At 43.5% G+C, this 22,250-nt stretch overlaps 1 protein-coding gene across 2 annotated transcripts in view; it reads left to right on the forward strand.

Annotated features, from left to right (window-relative positions):
* The window catches only part of LOC119778722, a 31,860-nt gene extending 17,149 nt beyond the window's left edge, over positions 1-14,711 (forward strand). For both annotated transcript variants that reach the window (XM_038278070.1, XM_038278072.1), the window contains 5 exons: positions 5,979-6,026; positions 6,120-6,300; positions 6,388-6,474; positions 14,105-14,182; positions 14,268-14,711. In XM_038278070.1, coding sequence (XP_038133998.1) covers positions 5,979-6,026; positions 6,120-6,300; positions 6,388-6,474; positions 14,105-14,182; positions 14,268-14,450 — 577 coding nt within the window. In that variant the 3' untranslated portion in view covers positions 14,451-14,711. The remainder of the gene's footprint in view (positions 1-5,978; positions 6,027-6,119; positions 6,301-6,387; positions 6,475-14,104; positions 14,183-14,267) is intronic.
* Positions 14,712-22,250: the final 7,539 nt, after the last annotated feature.

Below are 22,250 nucleotides of genomic sequence, written 5' to 3' on the forward strand. Positions count from 1 at the left end.
GCGAAGGCTTGGTTGGGATTGATCTTGATTGAGTTCAGGTCTGTACCTTGAAGTGCGTAGAAGAGGCTTTGGGAGCGGAACTGTTGGGTCCGGAGATGATTTGGTTCTGCAGAGTCCGTAAGCTGTCTCAGCGTCTTACTTTTAGAGACGAGTTTGACCTTGGCTTGAGTTTCCAGCTCAGTATCCAGAGCTGCTTGGAAATCCAGAGAGTAAGTCTTCAGGTTTGGCTCGGAGGGCAGGCTCGGCTGGTTAAGCTCTTCCAGAGCTTCACAGGAGAAGAGCAGGTAACCTGGAAGCAGAGACAAAAAGGGTTAGAACCCAAACAGGACTCAGGAGTAACAAGGTTCTCAGAGGATCTATGGCTTAGGTGCTAACCAACTGATTAAGACACTGCAGCGTTGAGGCAAGGTCTGAAGACAGCTTATGTAGTCTGGTCCTCCAGATGAGGTGATCAGAAGCAGGTGCGTAGACAGCTCAGCTGAGAGGAACCAGGGCGGACTCTGCTGGAGAAAGTAGGCATTTCTCCAGCTCCCAACAGTACACCCCCCTCAACGACCGCCTCTTGGCGGTGCGGAGGAAGTTGATGGGAGGGAGCGCTCATACTCTTCGATAAGAGAAGGATCGAGGACGTAGGAACCTCCGGACCGTAGCCCTCCCAGTCGACGAGGTACTGCCAGCCGCAACCTCGCCGACGGGAGTCCACAATCCGGCGGACGGTGAAGGCCGGGTGTCCATCAACTTCCAGGGCGGGTGGAGGGGAGTCGGACGGAGGGCAAAGAGGACTTGAAATGACGGGTTTTACCTGGGAGACGTGGAACGTGGGATGGATTCGGAGTGTCGGGGGAAGTTGAAGACGGATGGCGGAGGGATTGATGACTTGGATGACCTTGTATGGACCGATGAACTTGGGAGACAACTTGCGGGACATCCCCTTGAGGGGAATGTCCTGGGTGGACAGCCAGACTTCCTGTCCGACCGAGTACTCGGGGGCTGGGCGTCTCTTGGAGTCGGCAAACCTCTTGGTGGTCTCGGAGGAGCGGTTGAGTGTGTTGATGGTTTCTCTCCAGATGCGTTGGCAGCGACGGATGTGGTGATTGACTGATTTAACCGATATCTCTCTCTCATCTGCGGGGAAAAGAGGTGGTTGATAGCCGAGACTGACCTGGAAGGGGGATTGACCGGTAGAAGCAGACTTGAGTGAGTTGTGGGCGTATTCTATCCATGTGAGATACAGGCTCCAATCGGTGGGGTTGTTCGAAGTGAGACATCTGAGGGTGGATTCGAGGTGCTGATTCATCCTCTCTGTTTGACCGTTGGACTGAGGATGATAGCCAGAGGTTATTGAAACTTTACAATTGAGAGCTGAGCAGAAAGCCTTCCAAACCTGTGAAATTAATTGGGGACCACGATCTGAGAGGATGTCCTGTGGAATTCCATGGAGACGGAAAACCTGCTTTATCAGCAGTTGAGCGGTTTGGAAGGCCGTAGGAAGCTTTCTGAGAGGGATCAGGTGACAGGACTTGGAGAATCGATCTACAATAGTGAAAATAGTGGACATACCTCGGGAATAAGGGAGACCAGTGACGAAATCAATTGCAATGTGGGACCATGGACGTGTGGGCAAACCAGAGGGTGGTTGATGTGAGGCCTTGTTCCGTGCACAGGTGGAGCAGGCCGACACATATTCCTTAACATCACGATGAAGAGTGGGCCACCAAAAACGTCTTGAAATCAGAGAAACTGTTCGGCTTACCCCCGGATGAGCGGAGAATTTGGCGGAATGCATCCATTGGATGAGGCGAGACCTAACAGACGAAGGGACATAGGTTCGATTAGGTGGACCATTACCTGGATCAGGTTCCGTGGCCAGAGCAGCGTTGATTAAATCAGAGATCTCCCAGGTGACCATTCCTACTGTACATGAGGCAGGGAGAACAGGTTGAGGTGACTCGGATTGATCCACAGCGTAGAGACGAGAGAGAGAATCAGGCTTGATATTCTTAGATCCAGGTCTGTAGGAGATAATGAGGTTAAAACGTGAAAAGAAGAGAGACCACCTTAACTGTCGAGGAGTTGCTTGTTTTGCGGACTGGATGTAGGCGAGATTCTTATGGTCAGTCCACACTAGAACTGGATGCTCAGCTCCTTCTAGCCAGTGTCTCCATTCCTCCAGGGCTAACTTGATAGCCAAAAGTTCTCGGTCACCCACGTCATAGTTATGTTCTGCGGGAGAGAGCTTACGTGAGAAGAAGGCACAGGGGTGGATTCGTTGATCTGAGTCGAGTTTTTGGGACAAGACTGCCCCCACGCCGGAGTCTGAAGCGTCAACCTCAAGGATGAATTGTTTGGATGGATCTGGTTGGATCAGCACTGGAGCTCTGGAAAACAAGGTTTTGAGTTTGTCAAATGCAGATTGAGCCTCGGAGGACCATTGGGAGACTCTCTTGGATGATGTCAAGGCAGTTAGTGGGAGGGCAGTTTGGCTGTAATTTCTGATAAATCTCCGGTAGAAATTAGCGAAACCCAAAAATCTTTGTAATTGTTTGCGGTTCTCTGGAACTGGCCACTCCAAAACTGCCTTTATTTTTAGTTCGGAAGGCTTAACCTGCCCGCCCTCGAGCACAAACCCCAAAAAGGTAACTGAAGATTGGTGAAACTCACATTTCTCAGCCTTTACAAAAAGTTTGTTCTCCAGCAGTCTTTGAAGAACCAGGCGGACATGTCTCTTATGCTCAGAAAGATCCTTGGAGTAGATTAGAATGTCATCTATGTAGACCAGGGGTCTGCAACCTTTCATATCCAAAGAGCCGTTTTGCCCAGAGTCCGACTAAGTAAAAGTTGTTTAGAGCCGCAAAATGTAACATGACTTTTTCTAGAAAACCTTATTTTTTTTAATCTTGTATAGGAAATTAGTTGTTGCCATCTCAAACAATCAACAAATCATGTATTTTTAATGTTAAAACATATAATTTTCAAGCTAATTCATAGAAAAATGTCTCTTAAAACATATTTTGGTTCTTTTAATCTCATTCTTTTCCCACTTATAAAAAACACTAAAGCTATTGATACCGGTATATATTAAAGTAAATTATTTAACTCTTTATATACATTTTAGCCACTATTAAGAGCCACTGGAGAGGGTCCAAAGAGCCATATGTGGCTCTGGAGCCGCAGGTTGCAGACCCCTGGGTTAGATGAATCAGTTCTTCGAGTGTAGCTGGTTCATCGAGAGTAGCCAGCTCATCCTTAATATTTTCGTTTAATGCCTCAAAATATGCTCCTTTTAAGGCGCTTTGGTTCCAACCGGAAGCAGCCGCTTTAACCCGGAAGTTTATGTAAAATTCAGCCACTGAAGAATTTCCCTGTTTTAAGTGAAAAAGAGCTTGTGAATCAAGGGTTTGATCGGTGTCCTGATTGAAAACCTGAGAAAACTCTGAAATGAAATCTGTGTATCGACAATTTAGGCTCTCATCTGAGGCAAATCTGGCTTGAGCCCAGGCTAGAGCTCTTCCTGTTAATTGAGAAAGAATGAAGGTTATTTTCTTGTGGTCCGTGGGAAAACTGCCTGAAGAGTTCTGGAAAATGAGGCGACATTGAAATAAAAATCCCTTACAGTCATTAACTTTACCAGAAAACTTCTCTGGAAGACTTGGGCGGAACTCGGATGACGTCACCGCTGGTGACCTCGGAGGTGGGACTGGACCCGGAAATGGTTGAACTGCCGGCATGGCATTTGCACTATTTATATGGTTAGCGTAGCTTTGGAGCATCTGATTTTGCATCTCAATATGCGTGTTTAACTCACGAAGAGCCAGGGCGTGTCCATGGATTTGGGCTTCTTGTTCCTCTAAACGACGGCGGAGGTGATCTGCTGGGCCTTGTGTCTGGCCGCAGTGTTCTGTCATGATGGGTTAACAGAGAGGCCCAAGATGCAGAACACTGACGACTCAGAGGGAAAGTTTAACAAGTTTATTGTTTGCACAAGCATGAAATAAATGAACAGTTGAACTGGTTCTTGTCTGGGACAGGTTCACCGGAGTCTGTGAGAGAGACAGTTCTGTTAGCGAAGGCTTGGTTGGGATTGATCTTGATTGAGTTCAGGTCTGTACCTTGAAGTGCGTAGAAGAGGCTTTGGGAACGGAACTGTTGGGTCCGGAGATGATTTGGTTCTGCAGAGTCCGTAAGCTGTCTCAGCGTCTTACTTTTAGAGACGAGTTTGACCTTGGCTTGAGTTTCCAGCTCAGTATCCAGAGCTGCTTGAAAATCCAGAAAGTAAGTCTTCAGGTTTGGCTCGGAGGGCAGGCTCGGCTGGTTAAGCTCTTCCAGAGCTTCACAGGAGAAAAGCAGGTAACCTGGAAGCAGAGACAAAAAGGGTTAGAACCCAAACAGGACTCAGGGGTAACTAGGTTCTCAGAGGATCTATGGCTTAGGTGCTAACCAACTGATTAAGACACTGCGGCGTCGAGGCAAGGTCTGAAGACAGCTTATGTAGTCTGGTCCTCCAGATGAGGTGATCAGAAGCAGGTGCGTAGACAGCTCAGCTGAGAGGAACCAGGGCGGACTCTGCTGGAGAAAGTAGGCATTTCTCCAGCTCCCAACAAATTTGGTTTACATTTTAAGTTGGATTTTTGGATTCCTTCCTTTGTTTACTGTTTTCATCAATTAAAATGCAAGAAATCTTCTTCTGGAATCTTGGGTGTTAGCCTCTCTGCCTCTGCATTTGGGTCCTCAAACCACAACCAAACCTTGACAATAATGCTCTTGGTTCTGTTGTTTTTTTCTGGAAGTTTTCAGTTTCACGTTTATCCAGGTTTTTCTTTGTTTTTAGCTTTATTGGTGTGTTCTGGATTTATTTAAGTTTCTTAGGTTTTTCTTTGCTTGTCGTCTGTTGCCCCCTTGTTTTTTCTTTTCCCTTTGCTTCTCGTCAGCTCTAATCACACCTGCTCCTCATCAGCTCGTTAGTCCTGCCTTTGTTTAGTCAGCCATAAATACACTCGCTGTGCAGTCCCTTAATGCTGGTTCCTCATCTTACTTTGTTTCACCCTGGCTCTTTGTGATCATTTTCCCCTGATGTCTCCATGGTTCTGGTTTGTGTTTAATTTTTACGTTGGATTTTGGATACCTGTCTTTGCTACCTGTGTTATCCCATTAAATCTTCAAAGAACTCACCCCTGCCTCTCAGCCTCTGCATTGAGTCCTCACAAAAACCTCAACCAAATCATGACAGACCAAGCATAGACATAATAATCCAAGATTGATACAGAGCCTAAGACAATGTAAAAACAGGGGAAGACCGGTTTGGAGACCTTCAGTGCTTATTAATTCAGTTTTAATAAAAAAAAATTGGAACAGACATTCTTCATGCACACAAAAAACAGCTAGCTTTATAAAAAAAACTCTCATCCTAAAAAGAGAATACAACAGGTTTAGGCAACATCGGCCCTTGAGTGCCGAAGCTTTTGGAATTATCCCTTCTCTGACACACCTGAAACAAACAAACTGTTAGTGGTCATGTCTCTGCTAAACTTAAAAACATGCCAAGGACGTAATTTGGCCTTTGTTTAGGTACTTTGCAGCATGCAAAGACTGTAGGAGAGCAGAAATCCAATGTTTGCTACCTGTTGGATGAAAGTATTTTAACGTTTTTATAAATCGTATCTTCAATCATTTGCAGGATGGTTATCAACATAAAAATAAAAGGCAGCTTCCACTGTCAGTTTACTGTTTTTAAACCCAAATAGGCTTTGACCAAAAAAATAGTATCCTAAGATCCTGTCTAGGCTGAACTATATGCAGTGTAGATATTTTTATTTTTTTTTTCCCGGGATTGGTTGTCATAAAAAAACTCGGGGATAAGTTTTGGGGGTGTTTGTTCCTTTTTTTTCTAATTCTCTATATAAAAATATATTGTCAATTACAAATTTGCTCATAAATTGAAGAGCAGTAATTTCAGGTTCTTTGCATTGTATTTCCCACAGGTCTGCTGCTAAAAGGATAAAGGAAGAATTTGAATCCTTTAAAGACAGGTATTGTACCTTAAAGCCATGAAGAACAACATACTATGTCACATGATGTTCAGGGAGGACATTATTCACATACTGTGTATTTTGTTTGGATAGAGTGGCATTAGACATGGCTGATTCAGTCAAGACAGGAGACACAGAGAGCATGAATGACCCTGTTAGCAAAACCAAACTGACTGAAATGTACGACAGTCTGAGACTGGAGGAGTGGATTGGAATCAAAGATTGTCTGAAAAACAGTGAAATCAGTCCAGCATTTTTAAGTGCTTTGATTGAGGTAAACTAAACTATTTGTTTTTTTTTAGTATCCCTTTTGGTGTAACTTTGGATTTTGTTTATATCAAATTACATCACATTGTTGCAGAGAACCTTTAAAGATGCAGCAGAAGAAATGGAAAGAAAAAAGAGGAAAATCGAAAAGGCGTTTGGATCCAGTGCTGGACATGAAAAGGTATTTAACACTTCAACTGTCTTAAATCAATAAGTTCTGAAAAGTTAAATAAATTTATTTCATGTTAATTTGCATCAAATGTCATTTTAAGGAACAGTACTAATTCACATCAACTGATCTAAAATAAAATTAGTAAAGATCGCAATTTAAATCAGTAAAATTCATGGAAATACATTTTGATTGTAAGATTCAGCAAAAAAGTAAAAAACAGCTATTCATGTCATGAAACGGGGATAGATTAGCCCAGTATTCAAGGAGAGACATTCAGTAGGAAAGGAGCTCCAAGGAACTGCTGCTTGCAGATGCTGCATGGGGGGGGGGACCCAAACACAGACACTATGTTGGGAGAAACACAGCTAAGTGACCATGATCATCTGACTGAAGATGATGTTCTCAGTGAGTCACTTACCTGGTTTAGCAGTCCAGACCATCACCCATGAAGGGGGTGCGATCCAGCAGATGGACTGATAGCTGACACAGTGCGCATCACCCAGAGTGTCCCCGGTGCTGCAGCTCCAGGGGATTAGCAGGCAGCCGATCCTGGTCAGGGATACAGATCAGGCAGGAACAGAACAGGTGGCAGGATCCAGACTTCCAGGTATCCTCAAGCTCCTAGGTGGGTTCAGAGTCTGACAGGGTCTGGAAGCGTGACCAGGTGGTCACGCACAGGAGCAGACAGGATCAGGCGCAGACGGGCAGGCTCAGTGGAAGAAGGTAGCAGAGGCAGGACGTGGAGCCAGAACTTGGTGGAGGACCTTTAAACTGGTCTCCACCTTGGAGCCAGGCTTACTTGGATAAAAACTGAACCTCCCCACGTACAGAGCCAAAAACCCAGAGTGCTCAGCAGGGGAGGAACAGTGGACGATCAGGAGATGAGACAGAAACAAAACCCTCTTTCCACTGGCTGCCAGGATCCAGGACATGAACCTTGGAATCAACAGAACAGACAAGCTAACAGAAAAACAGTTAATGATCTGGCCCCGAATTCTGAGGCTGAACAGAATATAAACCAGAGGAAACAGGTGAGAAGAATAAATGATAACGAGGCAGGGAGGGAATGCTGCAGGTGAAAGAAATGACCAAATAAGGGAGAGCAAAAAGGCCAGATCATGACAATTCATCAATATTCCATCTTAATACATGGCCTTTTTTCTGCCTCTCCGTCCTCACCTCTCTGTCATCAAATGATTAAGCAAAAGAAATTTAAAAGGAAAAAAGACAAACCTGTGCATTCTCAAAAAGGGGTAACAATGGAGTTCCTTTAATGTGTTCCTACCTTATTGGGAGCAATAGGAGGAGGGGAGGTGAAAGATTAGAGGAGCGCTTAATTAGTGATTGTATCATTTACACACACAGTACATCAACAGCCGTTAAGAACAGAATCTTGTAACTAGATATAATTTGTGTCATGATCGGTTCTCTAATGGAGACCCAAAGATGCAGAACACCACTGACGGACACAGGATGAAAAGTTTAACAAGTTTATTTGCACAAGCACGTAATATGCAGATGACTGGTTTGGGCCTGGAATCTGGTTTCACCGGAGTCTGCGTGAGAGACAACACAGTTAAGGACTGTTGACGGGGTTTTGGTTTCCAATGGTGCTCTGATAGTACCTTGAGGGTTCTTGAGGTTCTCCTTGGGAGAGTCACTGTTGGTTCTGGAGAAGGATGTGTTAGCAGAGTCCGTTAGCTGCTTCAGCGTCTCACGTCTTATTAGAACAGACCTTGGCTTGGGTTTCCTAGCTCTTGCCCAGAGCTGCTTAGAGGTAGACTGAGAATCTTCAGGGTTTGGCTCGGAGGGTCGGCTCGGCAGGTTAGCTCTTCCAGAGCTTTCACGGAGGAAGCACGAGTCACCTAGAGGCACAGAGACAAACGTTAGGATCTGACTCGGGATTAAGGACATGGAAAAATCACTGAGATCAAGGCTTTAGCGCTGACCAACTGGAACAACACTGCGGCGTTGAGGTAAGGTCTGAAGGCAGCTTAAGTAGTGGATCCTCTGATGGTCTTGATGAGCTGCACCTGTGCAGGAGGCTCCCTCAGAGGATCCACGGCGGACTCTGCGGGTATCAAAAATTTTTTGATATGGAATCAATGATTTTGAATAATTTACAGGTAATTTTATGTCAATCAAAATCCAACAGGAGTACCCATTTATCTTTTATACTTAAGACATCACATGCAGCAAAGACATGGGCAATCCACTTCACTGAAATCAGTCTGATGCATGCTTAGCTATAGCGTTGATCAAGGCGGGGCCAAAGATCTATCTGGTGGACTGGAACACACTTTGCATTCGAACAATCAAGTAGAATGCAAGAACAGGACTGCGGGTAATGGGAGTGACCAGCCTTCAGCAGGGGGTGAGGAGGAATAAACAGGGGAAGTAGAAAAATTTATCTGAGTAATAAAATAACTAAGACAGGAATACATACAGAATAAACTACAATCAAAATGCTGAACTAAATGAGAATCTAAGAAAAACGGGTTGGAAAGATCAAAACTTTGGTTAAAATGTAATGATCAGGAAAAAGGACCATGATTTTAATGTAAAAACAAAGATAACAAAGAGAAAGGGATTTATTGAGGACTACAATAAAGGAATGCAGGACATTCCTAAACATTGACTAGGAACCGCAGGTAATGCAGAGACCGATTAGTGGTCTTAAAAAAGCTCAGATAAAGATGCAACAATTTAATAGAAAAGCCACCAATCTTCACATAGTCCATGTGAACCTATTCAATGTGACAAAGGATTGGTTTCTAAATAGTGCTAAAAATGCCATTTACAGGTCAGGAAGTCGACTGAGCTATTGTCCAAGACAAGCAGGGTCAAACAAGGAAGTCAGGTCAGCAACATGAGGTACTGTATAGGCAGTGATTGGGTCAAACAGATAGAATCAGACTCAAGCAGACAGATCCAGGACGGGTCCGGGTTTATGGCTTGACCTGGCAAATCAAACTTGGGTGAATCCACATAGAATGATGCGAATGTGGGCAGACTACACGGAATGACTTTGGATATGGGGAACTCACAAATAAAACAATGTGCCAAATTAGTGTTCTCCCACCATAGAGAAAGGTCCTTAGACAAACATACCTTCTGACCCACCTGGTGTTCAGTTGCAGATATATGAGGCCAGATAGCAGGCTTGGTTTGTATCCCTCGCATCCTGATCAAGGACTTTCTGGCCATTCTCCAGATATGTTGTCACCTCATCGCAACAGTGTTGGCCAGTGAAAATGAGCCACATGTCATAGCATCTTCAGCCGGAAGCCCAAATTTACATAAGTTGATCACGCAAACCTGGGAAACATGTCAAGCATTAACCAACTTTAGCCTCCCTCTCTTGAATCTAGAACAGTAAAAAAGCATGAAAAATACAGAAGGGGAAAAGACCATTGGTGTTAGAAGGAAGGACAAGGTTGCATGTTCCACCCATGGTAAGTTGAATTCCCATTTAGCTGGGTCAGACTCACATATGATGCAAAGCTTGGGCTTAATCTCTTGGGTCGGGCTCTCTGTCTGTCCATTCATTTGTGGATGGAGGACAAACTGATGAAAATGCCCAGCATGTAGAAAAACTCCTACTAAAACCAAGAAAACACTTGCGATCCTCTGTCAGAAATGATGTCTGTAGGGAGTCCATGAAGGCGGGAGGACCTCCTGAGGTAGGACCTCCCCGTCTCTTTACCAAATGTCAACTTCTTGAGGGGAACCAGATTGACTATCTAAGATAACCTGCCGATATTATTCCTCATGATAGTGAAACCATTGGACGAGGGCAAACCTGTGACAAAGTCAATGGCAATGTTGGACCAGGGACAGAACAAAAAGATAAGCAATCGCCACGACTTAGAGGGTTGACATTGGTATGGCTTGGCTCTGGTGATATCCCCTGATGAACCCAATAAAATCCTTAGTCAGGGATAGCAGACAAAATGGAGACTAGATCACCTTAAGGGTTCTGCTGATTTCTGAGAAAGAAAACACAGAAACTGTGGCAAAGGTGAAGTACCTTGAGATCCGGAAAATCTGGAAGAAAAAAACGGTCTGGGAAGGATGAATTAGGAATAGGAGGGTCCTTGGTGGTTTTCCTGAGCTCTTTTTCCAACTCCAACATGGTTACTGAGAACCTGACATTCTCTGGGAGGATAAATTCATTAACACAAGGAAATAGCATCAGGTTTCATGTTTTTGGTCCCTACTCTGAAAGAGAGGGACAAAAAAAACACCCAAAGTACAAAGCCCGCCTGGCTTTCTTGGAGTTAAAGCACCCAGTAGTCTTTTAATTGTCCAAATTCTTATCGTCAATCCGAACCAAAAATGACTCCTTGGCCCCCCTCCAACCAGTCTCTCCATTCTTCCAGGGCACTTTTTTTTTTGCCAGATCTTCTCTGCCCCCCATGTTTTAGTTTCAGTCTGCAGTGGATAAAGTTCTAGCCAAGACAGCCCAAGGGGGAATTCAACGCTCTGGAGTCCTTTGGCTTAGAGCAGCATCTACCCCAGTGCTAGAGGCATTCACTTTCCCATTGACTGGAAGTAGATGACTCTAGCGCCAGAGGATTGGAGAACAGAAGCAGTGGAGAGACGGGTATTAAGCTTGGTAAAAGCTTCCTTTGTTTAATTATTCTAGAAAAATCTCACTTTGCTTTAATTGATGGCATGAAGAGGAGCAACCACTTGGCTATAATGCAAATTAACTAGCATTAAAGTTTGCAAACCCCAAGAATTTGTAATTGCTTGTGATTAGTATGTGCGGGTACTGCAAAAGTGCAGGAACCTTGGAGGGATATACAATAACTATCTGAAGAGGTGATGAAACCAAAGTAGGAAGTTCTGGTTGACACAGCCTCAGCATTGGTTAACCTAAAAGGCATGACCAAATACTTAATAACTACTTTTGGGAATGTTGAAAGCAATTTTCCACTCATCACCCTCTCTGACTTACATGGAAAGCACTGCAAAGCATTCAAGTCCAACTTTATAAAGAACTCACTTAGTAAGGAGCTCCCTGAATCTGATCAAACACTGAATTCATGAGGGGTAAATACAGGGTCAGTAAAATAAATGGTAATAATACCGGTGGTGAGTCTTACCTGAAGGTGATCACTCTTTTCTGTCTGGATATTCTCTGGAGGTCTGAAATGCCTCTGTCAGTCATGTCTGTCTGAAGGTCTGTTGAGGTAATCAGCGAGTCTCCTCTCTCCGTTTCTGTAGCTCCACATTTTCTTTTTCATTGTTTTTAATGTGCATTTAACTGGCTTTTTATGAAACCACACAGCTTGCCGTTGTTATCATAAATGATATTTTCTGCTCTGATGATCTCTCGCTCTCCGGCGTCTGAGCAGTTTGTGTGTGGAGTAGAGAGTGGATGGGGTTAGGCTGAGCCTGTGTACTGAACTGGTGATAACACAGTCTGAAGCCTCAGGTGGAGGGTTTGAATGACAGGACTGTACCCCAGTCTTAATGAGCTCCTTCCAGGTGCGGAATTGCTCTGGGTCTGGTATTCCTGTGTTCAATACTACCGAAGCTGAGCCAACAAAGACACCTGTCCTTAACTCACCCTGATTATGCTTTGCTCCGGTACTTGGCATGACTGGCCAATGGTCAGGAGTTTCAATCAGGAAATTAGGTCTAGACCTCCACTGGCTTGGGAGAACTAATGCATTGAGGGTCAGAGCTCAAGTGGTGTGATCAGAAGGGTTATGATGTGAGTCAACATACCTCCAAGTAGCCAGTTCAGCGACATTCTGGATTTCAGCCACAAATGTCCCAACAAAGATCTTGTAGTCGCAGGACTCTTTTTTTTTATTTCTTTTCTTTTTTGTAAGTTTCCGTAAAAATTCAAAAAATATCCACTGGACTTGGTTTCCAAGATTTGAAGACGTTTCTCCACCTCCCCAGGAAGCTTTCTCAATTCAAATGTCTGGATCTGCAGTGAGTTTTAGTCTTATATGGACAAAGCCTTGTATAGCTTGGAAACATGCAAATGGTAGCCGATGAATGGGTTGTTTGGTTCCATCGTTAGCCTGTAATATCAGAAACCTGTCTATGATTGTTAAGAGTCGGTCGTTAAGGAGGTATTGTTCACCGGCTGGGGCGGGTAGGTCCCTCGTTCCTCTGTGATGGGGTGGGGGGTTTGGTGATATCTGGAAGGGATCATGTCTATGATTGAATTGTATGTTTTTGGAAGCTGGAATCTGAGTCCACCACCTCTGTTTAAAGTTGGTTTTTCTCTCTTAACATAGATGGCTTCCTTCACGCCCCTCTCACACCACCTATTTTCTTTATCCAGAATGTGAACATTCTGGTCCTTTTTTTTAACAGTGTCCTGTCTGGCAATGTAGCAATAAGTATAATTGTGTTGATGCCAAAAAGAGGCCAACAGATTTTGCTTTCCCAAGTGGAGCAGTACGGCTATCGCCATAGTGTTCTGCTTGATTTATGCATATAAATAGCTTTATTATAATCATGCAGGGAGTATTATAGATTATATGGACACTGCAATGTAAGTAGAACAGAAAAGGAAAAACAGGAAAAATGAGAAAAGATCAAAGAAAGAGGAGATAAAAGGGAAATAATGATAAAACATTTTCATTCTGCTTCATCACCTGCAAACAGATGTAAAAAGAACAGCACAACCAACGGACATGGTACGAGACATACAATAAAGTAACACCTAGATACTATTGCTGAAGTATAAGTAGTATTATTTAATCTTACATATATACTGTGGTAGCTGAAGAAAAGAATATGGGCTTTCTGTTTGGAAGTGAATCTCTGGAACCTGGAGCCAAGTACCTGTAGTTGTAGTTGTGGGGCCCTGGGGGGACCAGGAATAAGCCAACACCAGTTCAGGCATCAACCCCCAAAACACAGAGCACCACCAATGTACCAGTGAGCCTAAGATCAGCCAGTGGAGGGGGGCAGGATGGGGGGAATGGGCTCCACACATAGCAGAGACTTGAGATGTTCTTGGGAGAGGGAGCAGTTCAGAGCCCTACCTGATAGAAAAAATAAATAGTCTCAATCACACCTTCCCACGCTAGTGCCCCCACCTGCAACACACAGGGGGAAAAAAAAAATACAGCGTATGCACATTCACACATGACACTCACATCCAAATATTACCGGATGACCCAGTAGGTGAACCCTGAAATCAGTATGGGGGAGGGGAGCCGTGTCACTGCCACACTAACACACAGGACCCCTTCCTCCCCCTTCTTACCCTAACTACCCCTCCATCCATCCCCTTTGGGGGGAGCAGAAGTGAAAGCACCAGCACCAACAGGCCACTCAGCCCCCGCAGCAACCCCCCCACCTAGACCCTGGCCCAGGTGGCCTGCTCTTCCTCCAGGCCCCAGACTCTGGGTGGCAGCCGGGGAACAGGGGTTGTTGTGTATTGCTCTCAGGTGTAATTAAAACTGTGAGTAGCAAAAGGGGGTGTCTGGCATATTGAACAGAATTCAGATCGAATAAAAATAATTTAGAAAAGAAAATTATTAATTTGAGTGTAACAAGTATAAGGGAAGTTATTCAATACACCTTGCCATGAAATACAATACAGGTAAAAAAAACAACTGGGAAATGTACTGGTGTAATCAACATGATTCATATCATGCAGGTTAAGGAAAACAAACAGCTGGCAGTTCATAACCTGCAGATAGCTCTTTACCACAGCCACAAAGAAGATCCTCTGAAGGTATGAGAATGTTTAGAAAACATACCAAAAACAATTTTACTTTAAAAGACTTAAAATGTAAATCTATCTAAATTCTGTTTTACAGAGTCCATTTCCAAAATATGACGGTGAGAAAGCTGAGGATATGATGGTGAATCTCAGACATCTGACCTCAGAGTGTCACTGGCTAGGCTGTTTACTTGCCTTAAACAATCCGCCTCTTCAGCCAGATTGGAAGACTCATGATGGGAAAAATTCCTGGGACATTTTCCCTCATGGTCTCATATAGAAAAAGCACATCATGCATGCTCTTCTTTCATACGTTTTAATTTAATTTGTTGATTTAATATATGCATGAGATCATATGTGAAATCAGCAAAAGAATGTTGATCAAATTTATTTAGTTTAAAATTATAATAGGGTAGGTCAAATTCTTGTTGGATTTTAGTAATGTTTGGTGCACTTGTGTTCTTTCTTCAAATTTTTCAGTTTTTTTCCATCAAATACAACTGTTCAGGTCTTGGTAATAAAATGAAAGAATCATTGGGAAGCATGCTGTGTGTGGAATTAACTTCTACCTTACTGTTTTTTCTTTAGTTTCTTTGTCATGCTACTATTTAGTCTAAGCTGATCTAATATAAATATATCGGTGATACATGATCATATCAATCAATCAATCAAACTTCTTTATTGTCAACTACAATTTCCATTGCAATCGAAATTTCAGTTTTCAGTATAAGAGTTCATCACAATACGTCACATACATGCTTGAGAGAGGAGATCGGATTGACTAAGGCCATGCGTGCCACAGAACGCTGCCTTTCAGCAGAACGGCACATTCTTATGGCTTGCCAGGTTACCTAGCACTGCTTTTATCTCTGTGGAAAGATAGGAGCCACGTTGGGGAAGAAAGGGGGGAAGAAAAAGCATATTTCACACTTTATCTTTGACAGGATACAGTTTGAGATATCAAAAAACGTCAGCACAAGAAAAGCACATGTAACACAAGACAGACATTTCAGCAGAGGAGTCACATCGGAGGCGTAGTCACATGAAGTCAATCTGACATTTGAGACATTAGTTGTGTGTGTATGATGAGTGCGTTTAATTTGTCCACGAACGCTGATCACAGGCAATGTCCTTGATAAGATGGAAGTTTATCAGTATCGGTTTATTAAACAGTCACTGAGTGCACCGACAGATGTTTTCACGGGTAGGTGAGAGAAGGGGAGCAGTTCTTCTGTGCCCTCTCGCTATAACATCCAGGGGAGATTAGATAAAGGGGGGAGGTCGAATCCAGAATAACACTTATTGTTTTGAGAGCAAGACACAGCAAAGCAGGGACAGGCAGGGAGGAGCATAGCCTGACGTAGTCCTACTCAATTCTAGTCAGAATGAGTCTGATGCTGCTCCATAGAGCTGTGATTATGGGGCGTGTTTCGAACGAACCAGGAAAAAAAATGCCTCTGCACTCAATTGGATAGACCTACAACCAATAAGAGCAACGGAGTGCGTGACGTATGTTAAGCGAGGCATAGTTGTTGTCCACAAAAATCAAAGCGTGCAGTTGCACGCCTAGAATAAGAAGATGAGCCTTGATCGCGTTTCTCTGTTCCTCTTTTAAAATTAATTTGCTGTCTATATCTTCTAGAACAGACCTAATAGCAGAATCTACTCACCTCAACTCTCCAGCGGCAGCCATTGTTGTTGTCACCCAAGCGCGCTTTGGTCACGTGGTTGATTACGTTACTGTTGGTCATCTGTCCATCATCGTATAAAGCCCGCCCTGACAATTTGATTGGATCGCCTGACAGTGGGCAATAATACTCGCGCTACTATGGAGCAGAGCCAGACCGAACTTCCCGACCTCAAACTTTGTGGGCGGGACTAAGTTCGGAATGGCACCCAGGCTAGGAGGAGCAGGAGCAGCAGGAAAATGCAACCACCTCCTTCAAGAGTCAGGACAGGAATAACTATATTTTCAAGATGAACATTAGTCAACTTGAAAATAACTTGCTGCGTTCTCTTTAAAGCTAACAGAACAGTTTTAAAGTTTAAGTTTTTCCCCTCTACCTATTGTGCATTACAACTTTTTGTGGGAAAATACAAATTACAGCGGTAAGCTCTCCTCCACATTCCATTTAATTTTTCTTTTGGTTAATTGCACTTTTTATGATTTTATATTAGACTTATTCTGGGCCGATTATTAAAATTTAGAATGTAAGGTGTGTTGCCCTTAAGGCATTTCTATTAATGAGTTAATAAGATTAAATAAATAAATCTTAAAACATTTCTATGATTACAAGTTGTTTAGTCAATCAGTTCATGCTTTGTATAAGTTTATATTAAAAAATATTGTCAGTAAATTGTACTTCCGGTTCTGGTTTGCCGTTTTGCTAGGAAAACAAAGAGTCACATGCAAGAAGCAGCATGGAAATGTTATCAGATGCAATCCACTCACACACAATCCACTCACACACAATTATCAGGCAGAAAAGCTGTAAGTTTCATTACATGACAGTTAATACTGATAAGTTTTGATATTATTCATGATCTTATGTGATTGTTATTTTAATGAGCTTGAAGCACTTATTTTAAGTATCAATGTCTATGTGTTGAGAAAGTGTAATCTTTGTCATTTAAGTTTTCACCACATGTTCATGAAGATAATTAAATGGGCTTCTGCTAAGACTCCAGGGTCTTCATTCATGGTTTAACTCAGTGTCACCAACATCTTCGTTGAAAACACTACATAAGGGCTGTAATGATGTGCTACTAGGGGTGGAACGGTTCACAAAATCCACGATTCGGTTCATGGTTTCGTGGTCACGGTTTTCGGTTCGGTTCGGTATATGTTGATTGTTACCCCGAAATCCCATAAAAATTAATTAAATTAATGAAAAAATCCCAAAAAATTAATGAATTGTCATTATTTTTAATCATTGGCGGATCTACCGGGGTGGCATTTGCCACCCTAAATCAAAGCCTTGCCACCCCAGTTGCCACCCCAGCTTACAACTTGGAAATTGAGAATCAGATCATAGCAATTTGGACACTTACAATATGGAAGCTCTGATGTCCGACTGCATTGAATGCAGCCAGGACAGGGTAGCGCGAGTGCGGAAGAGAGGCGGCTTTGTTTTGAATTAAAGTGGCGCGAAGGGAGGAGAGCGCCGCAAGGACAGAGGGCAGCAGCACGGAAGGAAAGAGGTAAGAAGAGTTAATTTACTAAATTATATTAAAGAGAGAATAAGAATGAAAATTTTTGCTAATAATAGTTGTACTGCCGAATCTGAGATAACGAAAAATTCATCGTTCGTGTTCGTACATGTTAGTGTGCAGGTCTGTGTAAGGTAGAGAAGCTGAAATTATTCAAACTTTGTCAAGGAAAACATTGTAAAGTTAGTTAAAATCTACAGAGATGAAGAGGAAAGACTGCAGCAGCATATCAAGTTTTTTCCTCCCGAAGAGTAAGGCGAGAGAAAAGGCAGAAATAAAAGGGAAAAGCAAGGCTGACGGAGAGGGAGATGAGGTGGAAGGAGAAGAACAGCATACATCTGACAGGGAGATCATGGATGATGACCAAACCGATGAGGGAAAGGAGGAAGAGGTAGAAGACCACAGCAATGAAGAGATGGAAGAGGGAGATTTTCAGCAAGATGAAGGAGGAGGCGAGAGAGGAGACAACAGGCAGCTCTCAGACAGTGACAGGAGAGAATCTGAGGCATCAAGCATCTCCAGGCCAGCTGGTCGGCATGGTATGGTGACTGCACACTAAGTTACATCTTAATAAGAAAAATAAATGATGACAAAATGGACATTTTGCTGTATTTAAATAGTTCTTGCTCAGTTCTCTTTGAAAAAATATATTTTGATAGTGATCATTGTTTGCTTTAATGTAAATTACTGAGAAACAAGAAAAAATGAATGAAAGAGTTTCAGTAGTATGTGAAGGCTGCAATGTTTTTAATCTAATGCTTAAGTTAAATTTCAAAATTAAATAAATTGACCTTAACATTTCCCTTAATAGGCTTATACATTATGGAATGCAAATTCATACAGCCTGATGGTTGGCTAATCAGTGATAATTTCATATTCTGTATATTAATTGTTAAAATGTTCATTTTACAGACATATCCAGGTCGTGGTGTGAGGGGCCGGCACAACCAAAACGTGAGAACTTCCCAAAGACTCTACAAGGGGGAGCCAAGAGAAGCTTCAGGATTGACTGGTATAATTCCAATCCCTGGCTGGAGTACTCGCTGCTGAATGATGCAGTTTACTGTTTTGCCTGTAGGCACTTTTCCCTTCCTGATGCACCTAGGACTGTTTTCACCTCCCTCGAAGGCTATCGGAACTGGAAAAAGGCAACAATGAAGGACAGTGGGTTCTGTTCTCATGCCAGATCTGAAAGTCATGTAAATGCAATGTTTGCATGGACAGAGAACAAGAAAACTGCAGACAAAAATACCTCAATTTTTGGACTAATGGATGAGAAAAATAAGAAAGAAGTGATTGAAAATCAGTACTACATTAAAACCTTAGCTGAGATCCTACTTCTCACTGCAACAGAAAACACAGCCCAGCGGGTCATAGGGAATCATCTGACTCAGATAAAAAGGGTATCTTTCTGTCTGTGTTAGATTTGTTGAGTAACCATAACCCAGATATTAAAAAAAGGCTTAAACAACAAGCTAAAAATGCCAAATATATGAGCAAAACAATCCAGAATGAAATACTTGAATGCTTGGCTGCAATGGTTAAAGAGGAAATCATTCAAGAAGTTAAAAAGAGCAAGCAGTTTTCAGTGATTGTTGATGAAACTTGAGATGTTCAGAAAAAAGAGCAAATGTCTTTTGTTCTGAGATACTTCTACAATGGTGTGGTTCATGAGAGCTTTCTGGAGTTTGAAGTGGCAGAACACATGGATGCTACTGCCTTAAGTGAAAAAATAATAAACTTTCTTGAGAAGCATGGGCTGGAGTATAAGGAAAACCTTGTAGGCCAGGGCTACGATGGTGCTGCAGTGATGCGTGGGGCAAAATAAAAGATGTAGCCAAACATGCCTTCTATGTTCACTGCAGTGCACACTGCTTAAACCTGGTCATAGTAGATGCTGTAAAAAGTGTGGAAGATGCAGGAAACTTTTTCTCCTTGTTGGAAAGAATGTATGTATTTATTTCTGGTTCCTCTGTACATAACAGATGGCTGGAAGTGCAGCGGGAGATGTTTGATTGTGCATCAACGGAGCTCCAGCAGCTAAGTGATACACGATGGGTGTGTAGGCACATAGCTTGTCGAAATTTTATGGACAGGTTGCCTGCAATAGTACAGGTGCTTGAAGAGATTGCATCTGAAAACAATCCTCAAAGAGCTGTTGAAGCAAGAGGGATTTTGGCTCAGATAGATATAAACTTTGCTGGATCTCTTGTTCTGTTCAGAAAGGTCTTGAGTGACTCTAAATTTTTATCAGACATGTTTCAGACTAAAACTGTGGACTATTCAAAAGTTGTTGAGCTTATTGAATCTCTTAAAGAGACACTGGTCCAGTACCGTAGTCAAGACTCTTTTGAAAAAATGTGGAGGGAAACTCTTGACTTATGTGAACGAAGTAACATTGACACAACTCAGCGAAAACCGAAAAGATCGAGACAAATGGCAAAGGTGCCTCAGGATAGTGTCATTGCCTCAACTTTGGGACAGCATACAGCTCCAGTTAGCAAACATACTTTTTGTGTCTTTGTGTACTATCCAGTTCTGGATAACATGATAGGGGAAATAGAAAGGAGATTTTCAAGCTCAAATTCTAACATTATTCAAGGTGTACAGGCATTAAATCCATCTACTCCTACTTTTTTGAAAGAGGAAGCTGTTGTTCTGTTAGCTGAAGCATATGGATCAAATATTGAGGATCTCAAGCATGAGTTACATCAGACAAGGAGAGTGTTGGACAGAAAAAAGGTGGAAAATGAGAACCCTACCACTCTAATGGCATTTACAGAGTTTTTGGACCCATACCAGGATGTCTTTCATGAGTTGTTCAGGTTGTGTAAAATAGCAGTTGTTTTACCAGTGAGCAGTGCATCCTGTGAAAGAAGTTTTTCAACTCTGTGGCTCATAAAATCCTATTTGCGGTCTACCATGACAGAAACTGTCATGATGGGTTTTAGGTTCCTAACCCACATGCAGAACACACACGGAGTCAGTAGGAAAATTAGACTGTTAATTGAAGAAACACGAGGTTATGACCAGTGTTGGAAACAGGTTCGGGGCTGGTAACACAGGTTTCTCTGTCCAGAGTTTCAGGCTGAGCGTCAGGGGGAGAGTACCGGTTGGGTCCAGAGACTGAAGAGAGCAGAGAGCTTAGCAGCGGCAGGAACTGGCTTCAGGGTTGTGAGGTTCAGACCTTGAGGGGGTCTCCAAGTTTTCTCCAGAGAACTGGCAGGGAGACGCAGGTTGAGGTCCTCAGCTTTCGCTTCTCAGAGCAGGCAGGCTGGTGTCCAAACACGAGCTCCACCAGAGCTCCAGGTTTCAGTCAGGATCTTCCTAGAAGAACAGAGAGCACAAAAACTGATTAGGATCAGGTTCAAGGTTTCAGGGGAGTCAGAGAGTTTGGCAGGCTGGTTGGCTACCATAACTTATTCAACACTCTGGCACTGAAGGGAAGCTCAGACGCTGCTTATAAAGCTGATCTCCTAATGACTGATGGATCTCAGGTGTGGTCCTCAGCTCAGCTCCAGGAGACCAAGGGGCGCCCTCTGCTGGAGGAAGGTGGACAGACCTCCAGATCCCAACAGTACCCCCCCCTCAAGGGCGGATACCAGATCAGATCAGACCTGGGAAAACAGGGGCAACACAAAACAACCCACCCAGGGTGGGCTGAGGGGGAAACAGGCAAGGAGGGCAAAAAACAAAAACTGAGTCCAGAACAAAAAAACAATCCACTTAAGGTGGACGAAAACAATGAAAGTCTCAGATAATTTACAAGGAGGCTACCGGTAGCAGCTCAGAAACAGGTTCAGAGGGGGGCCGCCCACTGCGGTACAGGAGCTGATTCAGAGGGGACTGCCGACTGCGGTTCCGAAACAGGAACAGAGGAGACCGCCGACTGTGGCTCTGGCCGCAGCATGGAGAGAGCCGCCCACGACGACACCGGTGCAGCTTCCGAGGTGTCCTGGGGCGCCCACCGAGGGCTCCTGGATGGTCGGAGCGGCCGCAGAGGGACTCCTGTAGGTTCGGTGGAGCGGGGACTGGTTGACTGACAGGAGGCATGGCAGGAGGCAGACCACGATTCAACGTGTCTATTAGTCCAATTGATATGAGGGTTGTGTCGCTCCAACCACTCATATCCCAGAACCAAGGGAGAACAGGCTGATGGGAAAACAAAAAGGTAATGGTCTCTCGGTGAATACCAGAAACTTGAAGCTGAAGAGGCTGAGTCTTGTGGGTAACTAAGTGTAGTCTCTTTCCATCTATGGCTGAGACTTTAAGAGGCTTCCTCAGAGAGATGGTCTCAATCTTCAGCTGTTGAACTAGATTAGAGTCAATAAGGTTTCTCTCACAACCAGATTCTATGAAGGCTGACAGAGTGAGAGTCTGATCAGAACAGAACAGAGTTGCAGGTAACAGAAGATGAGGAGATCTCCTATCTCGTAGATGGTTCGCCAGACTCCTCATAATTTCCGACGAGCCCCAAATCCTTTTCTTCGCTGGACAGGACGAAACAAAGTGTCCAGGTATTCCACAATAAACGCAAAGTTTCTCCTTAAACCTTCTTTGCCTCTCATCGGGTGTGAGCCTAGTGTGACCAATCTGCATAGGCTCTCCCTCAGGTGATTCTAAGGCTGGAGAAACAAAATGAGTTCTAGATGAAGGATCAGATACAGGTTGGGCACGGTTTTCAGTTCTGAACTCATCTCCAGGGGAAACAAAGGAGGAAGAGACGTCCCTTCTCTTAGCCGTAGATACAGAAACAGGTGAAATATGACCTTTAACTTTAGGCTTGGATCTGGTTCGTAGACGGTTATCTAAGCTAATAGACAGCCTGATGAGTTCCTCCAGAGTTTCAGGTTCCTCGATCGAGGTGAGT

Source organism: Cyprinodon tularosa, unplaced genomic scaffold, assembly GCF_016077235.1.
Source record: "Cyprinodon tularosa strain WSP-4 unplaced genomic scaffold, ASM1607723v1 ctg1374, whole genome shotgun sequence".
Lineage (NCBI taxonomy): Eukaryota > Metazoa > Chordata > Actinopteri > Cyprinodontiformes > Cyprinodontidae > Cyprinodon > Cyprinodon tularosa.